We start from the raw sequence: 19594 nt of genomic DNA on the forward strand, positions 1-19594 counted from the left end.
GATTTATAGCAGGGGTAATATCGCTTTGGTGTCATCTGCGTAGGTGAAATACTACAACATGGGACATAAATTATATAGGAAGAGAGCAAGTACCAATCAGTCACAGTGATGTCTACAGCAAACTGTGCATAATGAACTTGTGTGAAAAGGTTAGGTTCAAAGGCATACTCAGCGCTCTCTGGGGGTTCTGTGGGGGGGGTGCGTTAATGAAACGGTTCTCGGTGCTGTACCTTCGCTGGCGTGGCGGTCCCTGAACACGGCCTTGGAGTTGGAGCTCAGGCCCTCGATGTCCTGCACTGAGGAGGCCCGCCTCATGCTGCACACGGTCTCCTGGGAGACGGTGTGGGCCAGGCAAGTGGTGGACTGGTGCTGGTCTGGGTACAGCCTGCCCCACTGCCGTTTGGGCGAGGACCGGTCCAGGGGCTCGGACACGTCGAGCGGGGCGGGGCTCTGGCTGGAGCCGATGAGGGCCCGGGTGTCGTCGACGTCGGAGGGGCTGCAGCTCTCTTTGGTGACGGATTTGAAGTCCTCCATGGCAACGGAGCGGTCGCTCAGTTTGGGGGAGTCTATCATCACAGCGTCCGGGTCCTCCTGGGGGAGGGACTGTTTGCTGATGCCCAGAAGGTTCAAGGCTGGCAGACGAAACCGGAAAAAACGTCCCTTTCCTAAAGGAGTGAAAAATAAAACACTTTGGATGAGGGGCTCTATGCAGCATGCAGATACCCTCGTGAAATTTTTCTAAAAATAGCACAGCCATCTGAATCACAACACAAAAATACTTTTGAATGATATTGCTTCACTCTACCTCAAAATGGCCAGATGCTACATCAAACAGAAAATGTAATTTAATTTATTTTGAGTTCCCTAAAGACCAAACTAAACAAATGTCTAAACTTGCTTTTAGGGAATGCAGTCTTCAGCCATTAACCTGTTGCAATGTTTGCAATGAATTCAATGTATTATATTGTGAAAATATTCCTTGTAATACTCCTTATAAAATAAATGAAGGATCGCTTTCTTTGGAACAATAAACCAGAGTTGTTGTCTCAAAAAATGTGAAGGAAATATTTCTATGCCATAAATAGGCCTCACTTTTTTCTAATACCATGAATTTCCACCCTGGTTCCAAGAGATGTCACTCATCCATCACTATATTTCGAGGTAAATGGGTGAGCAATGCTTCTTGGAACCAGAAATGGGTGGGACTATTGAGTTATGTGTAAATTTGTTGTGGAGAGTAAAGTCTTTTTTATTGGCTCATAAGGTACATATTTGTGGCGAACCGCCTATGGAATGGGACTCTGGTTCTCTCATTACTCTTGAGTCAGAACATTTCAGTAACTATAGATCTATTACTGCGTATGTGTCTTAGGCTCATTACAGTTTTTACTGACTGTAGTTTCAAATGAGCCATGACAAAATTGCATTTTCCCCCACATTAACCATATAACAATAAATGCTTTTTTCTCTACACTCTTTATATCAGTTGGCCTATTAATGGAGCCCAATCATTAAAAAATTACCCCATTCAAATTGAGCAGTACCAACCAGTAGACTCACTAGGTTGCAATCTGACTATTGAATGGCTAAAGTATCAGTCTTTAAAAATTCCCCCATTCAAATTGTGCACCGATATTACGAGGAGGGTTGCAGTCGTATGGAGGAAAGGTAACGTGAATACTATGCTATTAATATTAACGTATTAAAATAAGGTGTTTGCATTATTCAAATTGTATTATATAGTTATATGTATTGTTCACTACATCATACATTGAACATATATTAATTAACTATGTTTTTGGGTGCTTTATGTGTATCAAAGAATAGAACCGGTTTAGGTTCCATCATGAATCTAGCTATGAATGGACTTTTCTGAAGCTGGAATGCATTGTAATGTTTGCTGAAAGTATTGGAGCCAGGTTAAAAGTCAGATGGTCCAGTGACTGATTTGGTGGTCTTCACTGAATTTATTTTCAGCATTCCTTCATCCAAAAATGTGGCAACAAAAGCAGTCCAGAAATGGATCCAGTCCAACATTGAATCCGGCGCAACACATCATATTAAACATTCATTGAGCATTTATTATGTATCGATTTACTTACTGTATGTGTCTAAAAACAGAACATTTGTGATGTATTAAATCAATTCAATACCAGAGGGTTAAATACGATTTAACTAAGTTGATTAAACATGATACTTTCATTCTTGTGCCCTCTTGAGAGTGTCTACTGTTAGCCTAGGAGATATCTCACATACATACAGAACAATAAAGAAACAACAAAGCCAACTCTTGCAGGTGAGAATGGATGAGACTAACATGTGTCTGCATCTTTAATACCCACAGTGGGCTCTGGGGGAACCAATGTACTTTTCCACTAACTATGATATTTATTGTGGGCGCGGGTGGGGGTAGGGGCTGGGGAGAAAATGTGCCCCCCTTCCCACCCCCTGCTCCCCAATTGTCAAACTCACTCCTATGCCCCTGCTTGAAGGCTCCAGGTTCCATTTAGGCTGGCATTATGTAGTTTTATTGCCATTCAGAAAAGGACAAGAGAAGGCATTTGTGCTACATTTTCTATTATTATAAGTCATTTTGAAGGCCTGTTAAAAGAGCAGTGAAGGAAATGGTGTGCTTCAGATCTTTTTGAATCTTCATTTTGATTGTGACACTTAGCACAAAGTGAGTGCAGGTATGCAGAGAGTCATTTTTACCATTTTTTATGTTCATGGAATACGTGGAAATTCTTTACAGTTACTGTTCCTTCTTCGAGTCATCAGACGGTTCGAACCCGAGTGCATTTATCGCACACTCAGCACAAGCATCATTTAACTGAGAATGGCTGTTACAACATGCCACCTCATAACGGTCGGCCACCTTAAATAGCTACATAAATATATCAGTCCACACAGTTTGTCCTAGGCTAATATTTCCTAAAGTATGAATATTATGGAGGCAAAACTACAAAACCAATATTTACTCTGTACGTCACAAGAAATATTGACATGTGAGGGCTAAGGGTAGAGTCAATGACATTCAAATTCATTCTGGCTAGACTGACAGCTGGAAAATCATGATGCAATTTCCTTAATCAAGGCTGATAATAGCACTCATTAATACAGCCTAATTAGACCAACTCCACTCCTTCCCTCCATACCCACAAGTGTGACCCAGAGTGACATTTAATCGTCACATTGACTTTCTATTGTACACAGTGAACAGCATAAAGAGAAGTGGCTCAGGAAATATGAATACATAATATGCAGCATTCAACACTGAATGATATGGAAATCCTAGCATGTGCGCATATGGCAAATGGTTAATCATTGATGCACATGGAATCACCATAATGGCTCAACTGGTTTATTTTCAAAACAAGTGCTACGTGTTCGCACATGATGAAGACCGTTTATTGGTACGTGTAGGAGCAAAAAAGGAGGACTGACATCTATACACATTGATAGTGACAGAGCCTTCTGCATCACTGGGCTAACTGGCCTGTTGTACTGCATTACTCATTCCACTGTCTTCTATTATCTCAGCTGGAATGGGGGCATACAATTCCTGTGGTCGTCTTGTTGAAAACAACTAAAAGGCCGGGGAAAATAGACTAGTTCTCTGACAACAGTACTTCTGTACTCTTACTTATACCTCGGTTCATCATGCCAATATTTCCAAGCAACCAGATTTTTCTATTCGTGTATGCCATTTAAAATAAACAGGGAGAGAAATACTTTGCATAATAAAATTTCCTTGGCTACAATAATTGGTGTATCAGGATTAGTATGAAACAGTTTATAAGAAAAACGTCCTATTTAATTCAATACAATACTTGAAAGTACATGGACTGTGCTTACAGTATGTACTATATATATATATATATATATATATATATATGGTGTGACAAATCTTAAGTTCTGCTGTGACGTGCAGATGATAGGGTCAGCATTTGATAAATCCACGGTATGGTACAGGAGGTGGTTTAATGGTGTGTGGAATGTTTTAATACTTTAGGCCCCTTAAATGAGCATCCTTTAAATGCCACATCAAACCTAAGCATTGTTGCTGACAATGTGCATCCCATTTATAGCCGCGGTCTACCCTTTTTCAAACGGATACTTCCAGCAGGATAATTCTCCCTGTCACAAAGCGCACTCAAGCTGGTTTCACGAACATGACAGTGACTTCAGTTTACTCTAATGGCCTGCACAGTCCCCAAATCTCAGTCCAATAGAGGACCTTTGGGATGAGGTGTAAGAGGAGGTTCACAGCATGAATGTGAGGCCAAAAGCTGTCAGGAACTGTATGATGCTATTGAGTGAGCACGAATCAAATGAAATAATAACCCCCTAAGGATTTTTCCAGCACCTTGTTGAATCCATGCTGCGAAGATTTCAGGCTGCTCTGGAAGCAAAAGGGGGTTCTACCTAGTATTGCATAGGTGTACCTAATGAAGTGGCCACTGAATGTACTCCAGCATTCTAAAGGTGATGTTCGAAATCTGAGGTAAAGGTTCAGCTGTGGTTGTGCTGTTAATTTTGAAGACGCAATGCACGATGCAGTCCAGGATCAATGGAATATACTCCATTGCACATGCACTCACTCTTGTTGCTATGCTACACAAAGATACATTTGCACAGAATAATAATTAGATTTGATTCCTTCCATTATCTCTAAAATATGAGTCTGCGATGAAAGCATATTTCATGGGAAGTGTGCTTTCGGTGTTTCTGGGAGATACCTAGTCTGAATGTGCTGATGGGTTTCATGGACTGAAGACTCTATTTATCAGGGCCTCACACACATGCTAATTTGTCCCCCCATCCATTGGCCATTCTGTCCCTCAAACACAGTCCCTCCACTGTGAGGTTGTCAGTCTTAGAGCCCAGCAAACAGATCTGATTATTTTTGTGGCTAACACACATTAAAGCATACACATCACACGTGGATCCACACACAGACACACACAGTACTTCCTGCCATAGACACACTAGGCTTCCCATTTTGCATTATACTGACTGTACTGCATTATGCAGCACTGTGTTTCTCGGCACTGTAATGCTTTGCCTTGCAGCTTTACATGGTAAGAAGCAGTCATTGATTATCATGCCCTCTGGCATCTCTTTTACATTCACACCTCCTGACATGCAACTGGGGGGAGGGGGGGGGGGGTGTTAAGTAAACATCACCCTCAGTCCAACTGCCATGCCTTTGTAGTTTTACTACATCTACCACGGAAAACCAGAGAGATCCCAGAAGTGGCGATAGACCTAATTGAGGATATACTGTAAACCTGCGAAGACCAGACAAATGACGCAGCTCCCAGGCAGTGCAGGCGCAGTGCTACCTCCCTGTCATCGTAATGCTCGTCAAAGCTCAATCACTGCCAGTGGACAGCCCCAGCGTACCTGCTGCTGTTCACGCTGACCCAACACTGACGGGAATGCAATGTTCCTCATATGCGTTTCATAATGGAAAATTAACCTTGCCCATTAAATTAATTCAGCTGTTCGACGGGGTGAATGGCCAATGTAGGGAGTGTCGTTTCTGCAGCGGTAAATGTGAATGAAGGCAATCGGAGCCAGAAGCTGGACATAAATACAGCTGCTAAATGATTCTTCCAGACAGGGGGCTCCGTCCATAGACAGTATTACGATATCCAGATAAGCGTGAATGATCTTTTATTCATATAACAGCCAATTATGGATTCTCTCATTTGGCGAAGGCGCTTTAAGAAAGCTGGGAGGGGGCCTGATCTGACGGCACGCAGAGCCAAGGAGGCTTTTCCGTCCAATTAATGTGGACCAGCGATGACCTTGCTCCGTTCTACGAGGCACTACATCAGCAAGGGAGCCAATGGAAGCTTGCTACTGGACAGGAAGATTTAACCACAAAGGATTTGCCAGGAAAGTCCTGACATGAAGGTATAAAACATCCCCTTTGCCAGGCTCTGTAATTCAACTAGTCTCTGTTTTGTCATTATTTTATTGCTTCGAGTATGTTCTTTTTCAAGGCAACTGTCCATAAGATGGTGGCTTGAGGGGAAATGGTACTGCTCCAACTGACTTGAACTAAAAATAAAATTATTTGTTGAGCCCCTGGATGTTTTGTGCCTACTACACCTGTAGAATTGCTGCTATTAAACGAACAATTGCGAGTGCTGGTGCATCAAGGTCCGTCCGCCCCACACCTACCGCATTTGCCTGGGACAGCGATAGTGTTGGCACTCTGGCTAAGCAAACGAAAAGCTGCTGCAGTTCAGGAAATGAGGAACAATAAACATCCAGGGGTTGGGTGCAGGTTGCAGAGCAGCACAGGAAAGTGACAGAGGCAGGGTCCAAAATTAATACCCGCCAAGTGCCAAATGCAGGTAAATATTCCCTCCGGTGGATAAATCACGCAGGCCAACCCCCTACTCTGGTGTGTAAAAGAATTGAAGCCAGATTTTTATTTTTAGGTAAAATTGCTCTTATTTTGGGTTGAGGAAAATTAAACTGCAGAGAGACCCAATCGCTTGGTCCTCTAGCTTGTTCATCATTTAAGTTCACATTCATATACTTAGTACATGAAAACAGCCATCTTTCTGGCTGAACTATAGAATAGAAATACTGAAGAACACCTCTTATTTCATTAGCAACTAAAGGTTACCAGTTAAAGATTTTAAATTTAGATATCTCATTCCAATGTGGAGGCACAAAGAATGTTGATAATGTAAGCAGAAAAACATTAACATATAATTCAGTTTAACGCTTCCTTACATGATATTAGTTAATTTGCTAACTAAGCCTGCCATGACATTAATCACAAAGCAGCAAAGTATCATTACTGATTATGGATACTGTTAAAATGTTAGTTCAAAGTATTTTGGATCCTCTCTTAATCTAAAATTGTATCTTGAATCTGTTGTGTCTGAAAAACGAAAACGAATGAACCCTGTGTAAATTAGCACTTTGTTTTAGCAATGTTACTTATTATTATTATTTATTCTTTTCAATAAATCCTTCAGTGGTCTGTTTCTCATTTAAAATAGGTTTAGAATGGCTATTTTGTTTATTTTATTAATTGAATTGTTTTGAATTAATTGCAAATATATACTCACTGCGACTTCAGATCTGTTCATTTAATGACGCTCCATGCCAGATGGGGGAGCAACCAATTAAGTAGGTGCAATATAAACAGACAGGTTACCGGGAACATGCGGCCCAAAATGCAACCGATGATGTGACGTGTTCACAATTTGCAGGCAATGGTGTATTGGGGGCAGTGAATAAGGCTGTATGGAAATTAGGGCTAATCCGGCTGGCTAGCCTGCACACATTTTGTGGAGATAGAAGCCAAATGCGATGCTCTGTTTGGGTAGGAAAACTGCCATTTTTTTAAAAGCCAAATTAGAATTTGTTTGAAGTCTACAGAGCCTTTTACCTAAGCCAATCCCTTTACCCTATTTCTTGCCAGAAGAGTCATTTTAAATATTGGATCCTGCTATTAAGATGAAAAACAGCTTAACACGAAGTAATGATGAGGAAATTAGTTTGTAAGTCATTTATTAATAAAAAAAAAATTCAAAGTAAACAAGGACATAGTCCAATAGTGAAAAATGTAGGGTTGCTCATAATAAAGGATTAACTCTTCCCCTCCCCATGTCTAACAATAAATCTTAAATATTGGGGTTTTCTTTTATGTTTGATGAAAAAACAAAGTAAATATAATCCATTCAATGAAATAAACAAAAGGAAATGTGTCAGTCAGTAAGAAAAATGTATTTCATTGAAAAATAAAATACTAAAAAATACTACCACTAATCATTTCCACAGTTTAAAACATAATGCAGATCGTACCTCAACCCTAACGATTACTGTTTTTATAACCCTTACCTTATCCCTATTTTCAGTCATCAGTATGCTCATTATGATTTTCAAGTTTCTCAGGACAGGGACTGCTTTTTTTTTTTTTAGCTAAACAGCACGGTGATCACAGGGTCAGGCAGTGACAAGGGAACTGGGCTTGTAGCCAGCAGGTTTTAGGCTCAAAGCCTGGACCCTGCTCTTGTGCCGTAACACAGTTCCCAACTTTATAAACACTGTACGCAATGGAAGATGCCCTGGTTAAGGCTGCCAGCTAATCCAATGAATAATGTAACATAATGCAGATAGGAGGCAAAACAAGAGGATCTGGCCGGTGCAGCAGATCTTAGGGTATGCTTATGGGCATGTCCCGATGTGAAATGCATGAGGCTCCAATCCCAAGGCCCACATCACAAATAGAAAAGTTTTGTACTCACTGTGGTTAGATTTGGCAGGGGACGTATGGTTAAGCCTCTCTAAGGAGCCGATGCTTCCTTCTTCCGGAACGTAATCGAAATTTAGGATGAACATCATCACCACGCCTTCTTCATTCTTCACAGGGATTATGTGAGTGTTGCACAAAAAATCTGATCCTGAAAGAAATGGATATCAGTTTTAAACATCAGTCAATACAGTCTGTCAAATTCAGACAATAGAGTCTGACACATTTAGACTATACAGTCTGATACATTTTTATGCACCCATCATTTTTACATTTTATTTTCATAATAAATTTGAAGCCTATAACTATGCATATGCAAATAACACTTCATCATACATTTATCGTAAATAAAACGGAACACCAATTCCGGAAATTAATAAATTGAAATGTCTTCATATTGCTATATTGCAAAATATAAGATGGTCATTTATTTCCAAAAAAAAAAAATAGCTAACATATTTTTGTGTTCTTTTCCAACTCACTGATGACATTATAGTTTATTATTAGTATATGCTATTCACTCTCTATTTATGCATTTTTAAAACTAACATAAAAATGATAATAGTAATAACAATGGGCCTCATTCACCAACCATTCTTAAGAAGATTTTTCTTCTTAAAACCCACTTATGCAGTTTTCATGAAGATTCTGACATTCATGTTATCTCATTTGGGATTTGTTCTTAGGTAAGAACAGAATCTCAAGAGCACACTTACGCACATTTGAGTGCTGACGTGTTTGTGCAAAATAATTGGTTATTGTGTTTTCTTCAATTCTACAGTTGTATAATATTATAGGATTTAACTTACAATAATATTTTTATCATTTGTAATATTTTTTAATTATTATTTTCGTTATATTACAAAGCATTAAGGTGCCAGGTTCCGCCTCAGATGGTGGTTGCCTCAGTGTTCATCTGTAAATAAATGATAAAAATCAAACCATTGTAGTGACCTTTTATTTTTGGGGGTTTCAATTATGCAATGTTTGGTCTGTACTGCAAAAGCAAATGTTTAAATTTTGAATACAAATTAAGCACTTAGGTAACACTTTTTAAACACATGGACACGTTGAAGAAGAGAACACTTATTCAGAGGCGTCACTAGGGAGGTACGGACCGCACCGGGTGACACCAAAATGACTGGCAATACATTTTTTGTGCAGCGACGGGTTGAAACAGCAGTTTACTTCTGGTTGATTTAATTAGCGGTATGAATGTGACGAGAAGCGCTTTGTCGTTTGAATGCATAACACGCAATTCCTTGTGCCCACTCCCACCAGCATTTTTTTTTTGCCTCAGATTTGACAGCAAACCATTTTTTTTACTTCATCAGTTGTGCGACCTTCTCCGGATACAGCGTTCACTGAACGAGTAATATCATCCCATGCATCTTTTTTTGTGTTATTTTATTTCCACTACTGACGCTACTGAACATGACAGGTCATTTGCTGTTCACTTCCTGCAGCAGTACCTCCACTTCAGAACTACTGAAGTTTTTCTTACATTTGGAGTCCAGTGCTCCACCGTCTTTAGATTTCCGTTTGGGCATTCTTGACTTCTCTCTCAACTTTTCTATTCAATTTCTGTGTGTGATTTGTGTGTGTGCACATGGCCCTGCAGTCTCCTTTTATGGGGATTGGTGTGGCGTTTACCTATGCTAATTAGGAACAACTGGCACGCGCTTTACACTTACGAGGTCAATGGGATTCATCTTTATAAGAACATGGTTGCGAACAATTCTTCGGTTTAAGAACACGTCATGAATCTGATGTAGACTTTTCTTAGGACCTTTCTCAAGAACAAATTTAAGAGAAAACTTGGTGAATGAGGCCCAATGTTGGTTATTACTACTACCATTACTACTCTTAATGCTTAATTACACTTGTAAATGTACCACATTGACACTAGAAAGGCTGTTTTTATTGACTTAAACCACCAAGTCTGACGCCCAGCAGCGTCTGGCTGTCCCAGCATTACAGCATCAATTTCAGAACCCACAGCGATCTAATTTCATAAAGATTATGAAACACTACATTTCAAAACTATATTCTTGAAATAAAGGACACAACTGTATCAATTTCAACATTTTTCTGTTTTTTTTTAATGCTTTGTTATATAGGTATGGGAAAATGCACCAACGCTTATTGCAGACACATTAAGAAAAGCGCTAAAATGTGCAATACAAGCAAAGCACAAAATTGAGAAAGTAGTTAAAGAAATACAAAGTGCGATATTTTAAAAAAAGTAATTTCTTCAGTCATAATGAATTCTGCTCGTTTCTCCCATCCCTTTGCTTTGCTACACCTCCATGAAGTTGTCACCCCATGTGATCAGAACATGAATACAAATATCGTCATTCGTTTGTGCTACCACTATTTCAATTGATATGTATTGTCTCTCTCCCCTTACTCATCATTTCCAAAGGGAAGGCACAGCTTTGGTTGTTTGTGTGAGCGGGGACCGCACACAAGTCGATTGCATTTCACGCAGTTGTCTTTAGCCTTATTCGGACTGCATTTGCCAATCTGAACACTGCGTAGTGATGGGTGTGCAAGGTAACGCTGCGACCATGGCTGCTTCGGCGGCTGCTCCTTCTGTCTTTGACTTCAAGTAATTTTCGTGCAGCTTGCATGCCAGGTCATTGACAAAGTCATTCATCAGTAATTCCAGTGCTCCCTCTGGTCCCAATCACTTGCGTGATTTCTGTCAGGACCACTGTCATCAAGTAGAACTTTATTGACAATAAAGGCAATACAGTTATGTTTGGCGGTATGGCTCTGTTCTGGAGCTCTCCCGCCAACCACGCAGCCCGCGTGGATAAGGCCGGGAGGCCAGCAGCCAAACCCCCCTTAGAGGGGTACACACAGAACAGATCCAGCAGCAAAGCAGTTTTTAACACATATGAATGGAGCAAATGCAATTTCTTAACACATAAGGATGGAGCAATACAACTTCTTAACACATAGGAATGGAACAAATGCAATTTCTTAACACATAAGGATGGAGAATGCAAATTCTTGACGCATGGGGAAGGAGCTGGGGTGGTGGAGGGGATTTACGAAGCAACGTGCAGCGCTTGCATGCAGGAGGAGCAGCCGAATGAGTAGAGGGAGGCTGTTTAAGTAGACCGCCCTGTTAGTGAATGTACTGTGATAGGCTAACATCACTCAGCTGAGCCATCAGCTGATTCGGCCGGAGCGCTTGACTCTCGTGACCTGCCAGAACTACGCGATGCTCTATTTTGTCATCCTGTAGTCTATTCAGAGTCTGTCTGAAGTCACCGTTTCCTTGAAAAACTATAAGTATGTCGGAGGTGTTATCTCCAAAGAGTTACAAACCCATCACTTCTATGACTACAATGCCCACAATTATTGATATCCATGCTGAAGTCAATAATTAAAGTAAATCTTCCTCAGCAAACGATTGCAGTGAATTAATTTTGTCTGATTATATATGCAAAATTAGTTTCGATAGAACTTGATCCAGCAATTGACTGAATCAAAGCATCGGTCATTCAGTTGCTGAATAGCATGCCGGAGGAGAGAGCAACCCATTCATACCTAGGTATCAGCATCTGTTACCTATTGTCTGGTAGGGGGGTTTTGGGAAGAAAATGGCACAAAATGCCAGTATTTTTTTAATGAATTGAGTTTTAGAATTCTAACAATGCAGTTATTTTAAGCCCTACTATTTAGGAAAAGCTGTGTAAGGAGGAATGTATTGCATTTGCAATGTTGCAATAATTCACATTTTAAAGTCCAAGTGCCCGAAGGCTCGACGGCTCTGGCCTTTGTAGCATTAATTAAGACTTAGTTTGAATAGAAACTTTATTCCAGAAGTAGGCTGGTGAACAGATCAAAATGGCCAGGTGCTGTGTCTAGTGATGCTGGGAGTGTGGTTGGATATGTGGTTGAACTAGGCCAGCATGACCCAATTCCAGTGTGCGTGTTCAGCGCATTTTGAGTGCGTGCAGGGCCCTGAAGTGTCTGTATGCTACACAACATAATTAAGTTGTTAGAGAATGCTGAGGCAGCATGGCTGTTGTTGGAAGTCTACAGGCCAGTATGGGCTTAACAGTACCGTAACTTACGCTGACCTGATTAATAGGCGCTCAGAGCAGGAAAGACTGGATGGGTATTTCTAACATGAGGACAGTTATGGTGCCCTGATGCTGTTGTCCATGATGCTGTTGGCTACGTCGCGGGCATGTTGGTACAGGCCGGCCTTCCTGTAATCTAAGCTCTCACTGTCTCTCAATGCCCTCATTTCCAGTGAATGAATCTGCGAAATAAAATGGCACCAGGAGGCTTGGCTGTGGCTTAGTCAGCGAGAGTGCTTACACCTAAAGTTGCACACTTGAGTCTGAGGCCACATCATTAACCATCTTTGGGGGTTCACAGTGGCAGACGCAATTAACCTTATCTCACCGTGGGTGAGGGGGTTTAGGTTAGCCAGGTGTCCTTAAGTACTCACAGGTTACCAGTTCTCTTCAGTGAGAGATAGTCCTCTCCTCTGATCAGTACTTCCAATATTGCTGTGTCGCCTGAAGTGTGTAACATTACCTGGCTTTTAAGTCAGTGCATTTTGTAGCACTACTTGCATAAGTGAGGCATAATTAAAACAGAAAGACCAGAACTTCATGTGTTCTTAGATCCATCCATGCTATGTGCGCATTGATCTGATTAGTCATATTAGGTGTATTTTCATTATGTTAAGAACAGACGCTCTTATCCAGAGTGACGCACAGTAGTGGAAAACATCACTGTTATTCTATGGAATACAAAAATGCAGTATCGCCAAGAATTCTCAGAGGATTTATAATCAATAAGTGTAATGTGAACCTAACAAACAAAAAATTGTATTGCAACAAAAGAAGGCACAGCTGGACAGATAACCTGTCTACCGATAACATTAGCCGAGGAAATCCAGATAAAGAAAAAAGAAAAAGGATATGTAAAGGTCAGAGGAGCCATGGTGCAATCTGAAGAGATGAGTCCTCAATCATCATCAGAAGATGGACAGGGCTGAAGCGCCACGGTGGCACAGCGGTCAAAACATTGGCTTTGGATTCAGTGCAGTTGCACACGAGCCCAGGCCCTGCCAGATCCGAGTATGGCCGGTGCATTGAGAGAGGCTAAAAGAGTCACGCCTCGGAGGAGACGTGGAGACCTTCTGCCTTTCACCAACTGACGGGGTTGTGTAGCAGGGAATTCTCAGCAGTTCATGGGGAATTGCATAGCACAACGGTACCAATAAATTGGGAGAAAAAAAAATATATATGTAAAAAACAAGATGGACAGGGTTTCTGCTCTCCAGGCTGCAGTGGCTCATTCCATGACTGTGGAGCCAGAACAGGTAGGAGATGTGACCTGAAAGTGCAGGTATGCAGGGAGATACCAGATGCCAAGTGGTAACAGAATATCTGGTACAGTAGGTGTACAGGGTCTGATGATCTATTGAAGATATAACAGAGCTTTCCTTTTAGCTGCCTGAAAAGCTACCACGAAGGCTAAGCATTTGATGTGAGCTGACATAGGTCACCAGTGGGAGGAGATGAGAAGGAGAGTGACATGGCTGAGTCTGGGGAGGTTGTAGATCAGATGAGCGGCGGAATTCTGGATGAGCTGCAGAGGACTGATGCCAGAGACATTGGCAGAGGCCAATGAGGAGGGAGTTGCAGTAGTCAAGGTGGGAAATGATCAGGACCTGGACTGACAGGGTTGAGTGGATGGTAAAGAAGGGGCAGATTCTCTAGAAGAAGAATCTGCACGCCCAACAAACCGCCATGATGTTCTCAGGCAGGGACAGTTTGCTGTCGAGTATCACTCTGGGATTCCTGGCACATGGAGAGGGTGACACTGTGCTGCCTGTAGTTGTGAAATGCTCAACTACTGTGAAGTGATTCAACATGTTGAGTATCATAATTGATTATTGATTATAGATATGAACAACCATTCCCATAAGGAAAATAGCCATCATGCTTATGTATAAGCTCCAGCAAAGCTGGATTTTGGCTGCAATACGCCATGGGAATTTATGTGTAATGCACCGTTGCACTTTAAGTGCAATGCACCATGGGACTTAATGTGTAACGCACAATGGGACGTCGCATGCAATCAGATTGCAGCTGCATCTGCTAAATATTTTAATGGAATGTATTCTTACTACAGTTTCTCACATCGCATAAAAACGTACTCCAGAGGGTGGTGCATATGCTGGTACAACTACAAGTCCATTTTTAAAATATCATTAAAAACACTCACATCCACTTGTATCAAAACATATTCATTAAAACTCCATTCAGTAAGAAACAACTCAAGTTGTACAATGCAGAATCCAGGCATGAATTGATGGAAAAAATGAACATAGAATGAACATGCCGAGCGGCGGTGCCTTCCTGAGGGAAGAAAATACATGTACATATTATGAGCATTTGCTGAAGGGCTTCAGATGCACCCACATACTGAGCTCGGAAGCCTGCTGTCCAAACAAAGCTATTTATAGCTCGTGGACAGACGAAAACCCCAAAAGGCATCTGGACCCCTGATAATATAAACTATGCAAGCCCTGTATCTATCAACAACAATAACGATAACACCATGGAAAATTCTACGTTCTGGGGTAAATAAATCTACAGAGTCACTAGAATCTGCTAGGCTAAGCATTGCTCTGGCCTTAGTAGTACATCAGTGCTTGTTATGTTGGATTGCGTTATCATAAATTTCATGAGCACATAGAAAAAAAATGGGTCGTCCATCCCAGATGTATTTATTACAGGGCAGAATGTGAAATAATGCAAGGGAAGCTGTTTTGAATTTCTTTATTTAAGTGGGAAAATTTGTCTGTGTTTTACAAGGTGCTTCCTGCCACACACATTCATGGTATTTTGAAATATTAAAGGCTGCAGCTGTAGCCATTTAAAACATTTAAATTATCTTCTGGTCACCCATATTCACACACAGAATATGACTTTCAGAAAATGAAAGACTCAGCGGTTGGCTCTTTTCAAATGCATGCCTCATGCCAGCTTCAATGTTGTGGTGAAATCTAGTGTAACAGAGTTTAATAAAGCCGCAAGGCCGCTACACCAACAGAACAACATTTAGTTTCCCCTCTTCCAGCACAGCTGAAACCTCATGCTGCCATTAAGTGCAAAAATAGGGTAACGACCCTTTTCGTTCTACTTTTCTATATATCCCAACAAAGTGTTTGCTGCAGACAAACCTCGCTTTGATTTTATTTTTTCAAAAATGAAAGGCTTTGGCAGAAATGAAAAAGTCCTCTGGCTCAGAGTCTGTTGACAGGAACCTGCCCATGCAGCTGCCCACGCAGCTGCCCATGCAGATGAGGTTACTGACAACAAGCAGTGGTGTGAGGCTTTGGTTCGACTGGCCCCTTGAAAAAAAAGGAGGGAATAATTGGGGAAATGTGGGCAACTAGAAAAAGGTTACACAGGCATTATTTTTTGTTGAGCTATTGGTTACCATAGTGGGTCACAGATGGCAGCCCTTCCTGTGCATGTCGTTTCTGTACAACCTGTGAAATCAATGCAAGACTGACAGCAGGTGGCATGTATAGAAATGATGAGGTACTGTTAAGCCCAGCCCATAGCCTTCTAACAACAGGCATGCCGTGCGAGAGGACCACAACGTATCAGTAACCCCTCATAATTTACATGTTTACAGCACATACATAAGGGTAAAAAAACTGCCACATGCTGGACCCTTCTGTCTGTCTTACAGACAGGAGGCAAATAAAGACAATTTGACCTTGGTCAAGGTATTTTCCTATTTGGCTGTTACTGTTGTTCTCTAAGCACATGAAAACAACAAGGTTTGCGATCTCTCGTAGTTCAAAATGTTTGTGATACCACTGTTCTAGAGTGTGGTTGGGGAATGCCAAATGTGCCAGTGCCGACTGCGGTCGGTAGCCCCACAGGGCGAGACAAAATTGGTGGTAGGATCAACCTGGGGTTAGTTACGGTTCATTCGGCCAGGATCTGCATCTCACTGCTCTTTAGTGATCCCTGCTGATCAATCGGGCGGCCGCAGTTTGTTTGCTAAAGCTGCGCATGAAGCATCCTCCTCCAGCTCACATCAGTGCATACTTGGCTTGGAGGTTGTGGTGTGAAATGAAGCAGTGCATATTTTGGAGGAGCTTGTAAAAGAAAAAGAAAATCTTCACGATGTCCCATACTGAATTCGTACTGTGCGTGAGAAAATAAGTGGAACAGTATGGGACATTCATGGCAAGGCAGAGTGGATAAGCTACTCAAAAGCTAGTTGCAGAAATATATTTCGCATAGCTGAAAGGCTCAGGACAGTTAGCGTACACGAGACAGTTTGGCTTGTTTGCCCGCAGGACTGGAATGCCCACTTCCTAAACGATGAGTCAACACCAGCTTGTCATCCCATCTAATGCAGGGGTGCAGAGATGAGGATGACTGTTGCCAAAAGCAAGAGGGGGGCAAAAAATCTGCATGTCATCAAGAAATTGTCGTTTACTGTTAATGCGAATGTGCCTTCTGTCCTTTCCCTCACCGCCTCAGTCCAAAAACAAAGGAAAACGGTCTCCCTCATCCCCCTAATGGGAAGACACCAGACGCGTGATAAACGGGCAGATCAAAAGACCCCCCATGTGCCTTAAATGCAAATGATCTCTGCCTGTGCGGTACCTCTGCAAACGGGCACCACTCAGAAGGCCCATTAATGGCGCTCGTGAGTGCTCTCCCCCAGAACCGCTGTCTCGCTTCAGCCCGCTAGCAGCAATAATTAGCAGAACGCTCTCGCTGTCTAACTAAATATAACGAGTGCCTGTTGGGCTGGATGTGCATGGTGGGCTTTAATAGGGCCCCAGCCTGCCTTGGAAAGGCGAGATAACACAAAACACATCTTTCCACCCTTTCTCAGTAACGTGGCCTTGCTGTAAAGAACTGCTGCAACAATATACCGCCATGGTATCTTTGACAGCCTCTCTCCTGCGCTCCTTTGCAGGGGGAGAAAAAGACAGATCTGTCTTGCCGTCCTGTTTCATCTCTGCTGTCCTCGTTCGAATGAGCATTTTATTGTGCGTAGGAGACAGCATGCCTTCCTGTCTGACCCTTATAAGCTAGCAGTCTAAGGGTTAACACAATGCTTATTCCTTCATGGTTTATCTTGACCTGGTTCTTTTATTGGTTTAGAAAGCGGTGGAAGCACTGCACAGGTAAACACACCAGCTTTCCTCCTGTGGTATTATAGGTACGAAAAGACCGGTCTCACTGCCGCTCTCCTTTGAGGTCAAATGATACCAATCACCGTCCAGGCATGTTAAAGCCTGCACACAAAGGATAATGCACAGGCATTAAAAATGCATGCCTTTTAGTTTTCAACGCTTTAGCTGCTCACCAATTACATCCAGGAATGCCCCCTTTGTGTCTCTTAAGACATCTTTTTTCTGTAGTTAATTATTCAGAGTTAACAGGGTTCTCATGTAAGCTGTAGGGTATAGGGTGTTTTTAGGCTGGGTTTCTCCAATGAGTGTATTTATGTGGGCTAACCTAGATTTAAAAAGCCGTGTGCTGCATTGCTTTTTATAATGAACTAAGTCCATGGATAATATTCCGTAGCATGATCAGTACAGCATTACGTATTGTTTGCTAAATGCGTACATCAGTTTGTCATTGCAAGCGACTGTCAATTTTATGATCAGAGTAGCCCACCTGCAGGGTTGTGCATTGCTGAGCAGGTGTTACCAAGTGCTCAACTGCATGTGACTGGACCGAGCAATGTGGAAATCAGTCGCAGTCTCAGTGACAACAGACAGTATAGTTTCAATGTCCAGTCGATACTGGATATATGAGAAGCATGTATCCAGTGTCTTGATGAGGTTTAGGTTTAAGAAGTCAGTAAGGTTAGACTGTCCTCTAAAACAGCACTGAATCTATTTAAGGCCATGAAATGCTATATGACTTTCAAAGAACCAGTGCAAAAAACTTAATTGCATGCTCAGCTTTATTTATTAGTCATTATGGCTGACACAAATTGTCTAATGGGAAAATCATCCATTTAGTTTAGGGAATGTAAAAGATTAGTATAGCAAGCACATTTTTAAACTGTAATGCCCCTTAGATTGTGGAGGAAAAGGTCAATCTGTTCCATTTGCCCATCCTTTATACTGAGCAACAGGCCAGGAACCTACGCCTATATCTTTTTATAATACAAAGACAAAAAACTAAATAACAATTCTTTTTTATATTTTTCCTGTTCTTCATTTTACCTGTGCAGAGTCTAAATTATGTGCACCATACTGCGAATGATTTTTGCATCCCAGCTATTATACAGAGCAAATACATCATTTACAAATATGTACTCCCCTGCTACAAAAAATAAATCATGGAACATTACCTTTTCCAGACATACAGATATATTACAGTACCACCTCAATTGAAATGCAGTATGGTAATTTCTCTGAGAAATAGCCAAGCTTAAAGCTTGCCTATTTCCTTGCATTGTTAGAACAAGACTGTTGGAGATTTTGAAACAAGAATTTTATTGTTAAATATTAAAATAGTCCCCTCCCTTACAGATCCCACTCAGTAATAATAGTAGCCCACAGTGCATGGTGGTGTTACATCATGTTTTGAACAGTACTACAGAAATTAAAGTCGTATCAGTAAAAACATGGTTACATGTGGTTCCTCGGTTCGAGCCAGAGAGCCACTACACCAGAAACATGCTTTGAGGAATTAATTCATCCTTGCCAGATGGATAAAACCAGCGAAAATGTGAACAAGGGGGGTTCTTTTATCCCGTCCCCTGCTGAATGTCACCTTTATGCAAGATGACTAAAAGGAAGGCGTAATTTCATGTCCCCCAGTCTAAGGTGCTGTGTCGATACATGACTACGATGAATGGACTAACAGTTAAATATCCTGCGAATTAAATGTATGAGATAGAAAATACTGCAGACATATGGGTATCTCCTCCTTGCTCTGTCATTCACTGCGTGAAATCCACATTTAAATGCCATAGAGCTGAACACTGGAAGAATCAGACATAGGGCTTAATTTTTAGAATATGTCAAAGGCCGAATATGATGACTATTCATATTCATGTTTTTTTATTTTTTATTTTATTTTGCACAATACATCGTGGAATCTATGAAATGAGTTTTCTGAACATCTTGGTAAAAGGTTCTAAAAATAGATTAAAATAATCAAACAAATACACCTACTGCAGATTTCAGGCAGAATAAGAGCACAAATATTTAAAAAATGTTTTGACTTTAATACTGGTTGAGGAATTAAAATTGATTTCTGAATATATTCA

General features: G+C 41.3%; 1 protein-coding gene across 4 annotated transcripts in view; it reads right to left on the reverse strand.

Moving 5' to 3' along the window:
* LOC118224144 (potassium voltage-gated channel subfamily H member 7-like) overlaps positions 1 to 19594 on the reverse strand; it is a 97898-nt gene that overhangs the window by 54270 nt on the left and 24034 nt on the right. For all 4 annotated transcript variants that reach the window (XM_035411359.1, XM_035411358.1, XM_035411357.1 and 1 more), the window contains exons 3-4: positions 8280 to 8435; positions 231 to 665 (exon numbers count right to left, since the gene is read on the reverse strand). In XM_035411359.1, coding sequence (XP_035267250.1) covers positions 231 to 665; positions 8280 to 8435 — 591 coding nt within the window. The remainder of the gene's footprint in view (positions 1 to 230; positions 666 to 8279; positions 8436 to 19594) is intronic.

Source organism: Anguilla anguilla, chromosome 3 (assembly GCF_013347855.1).
Source record: "Anguilla anguilla isolate fAngAng1 chromosome 3, fAngAng1.pri, whole genome shotgun sequence".
Lineage (NCBI taxonomy): Eukaryota > Metazoa > Chordata > Actinopteri > Anguilliformes > Anguillidae > Anguilla > Anguilla anguilla.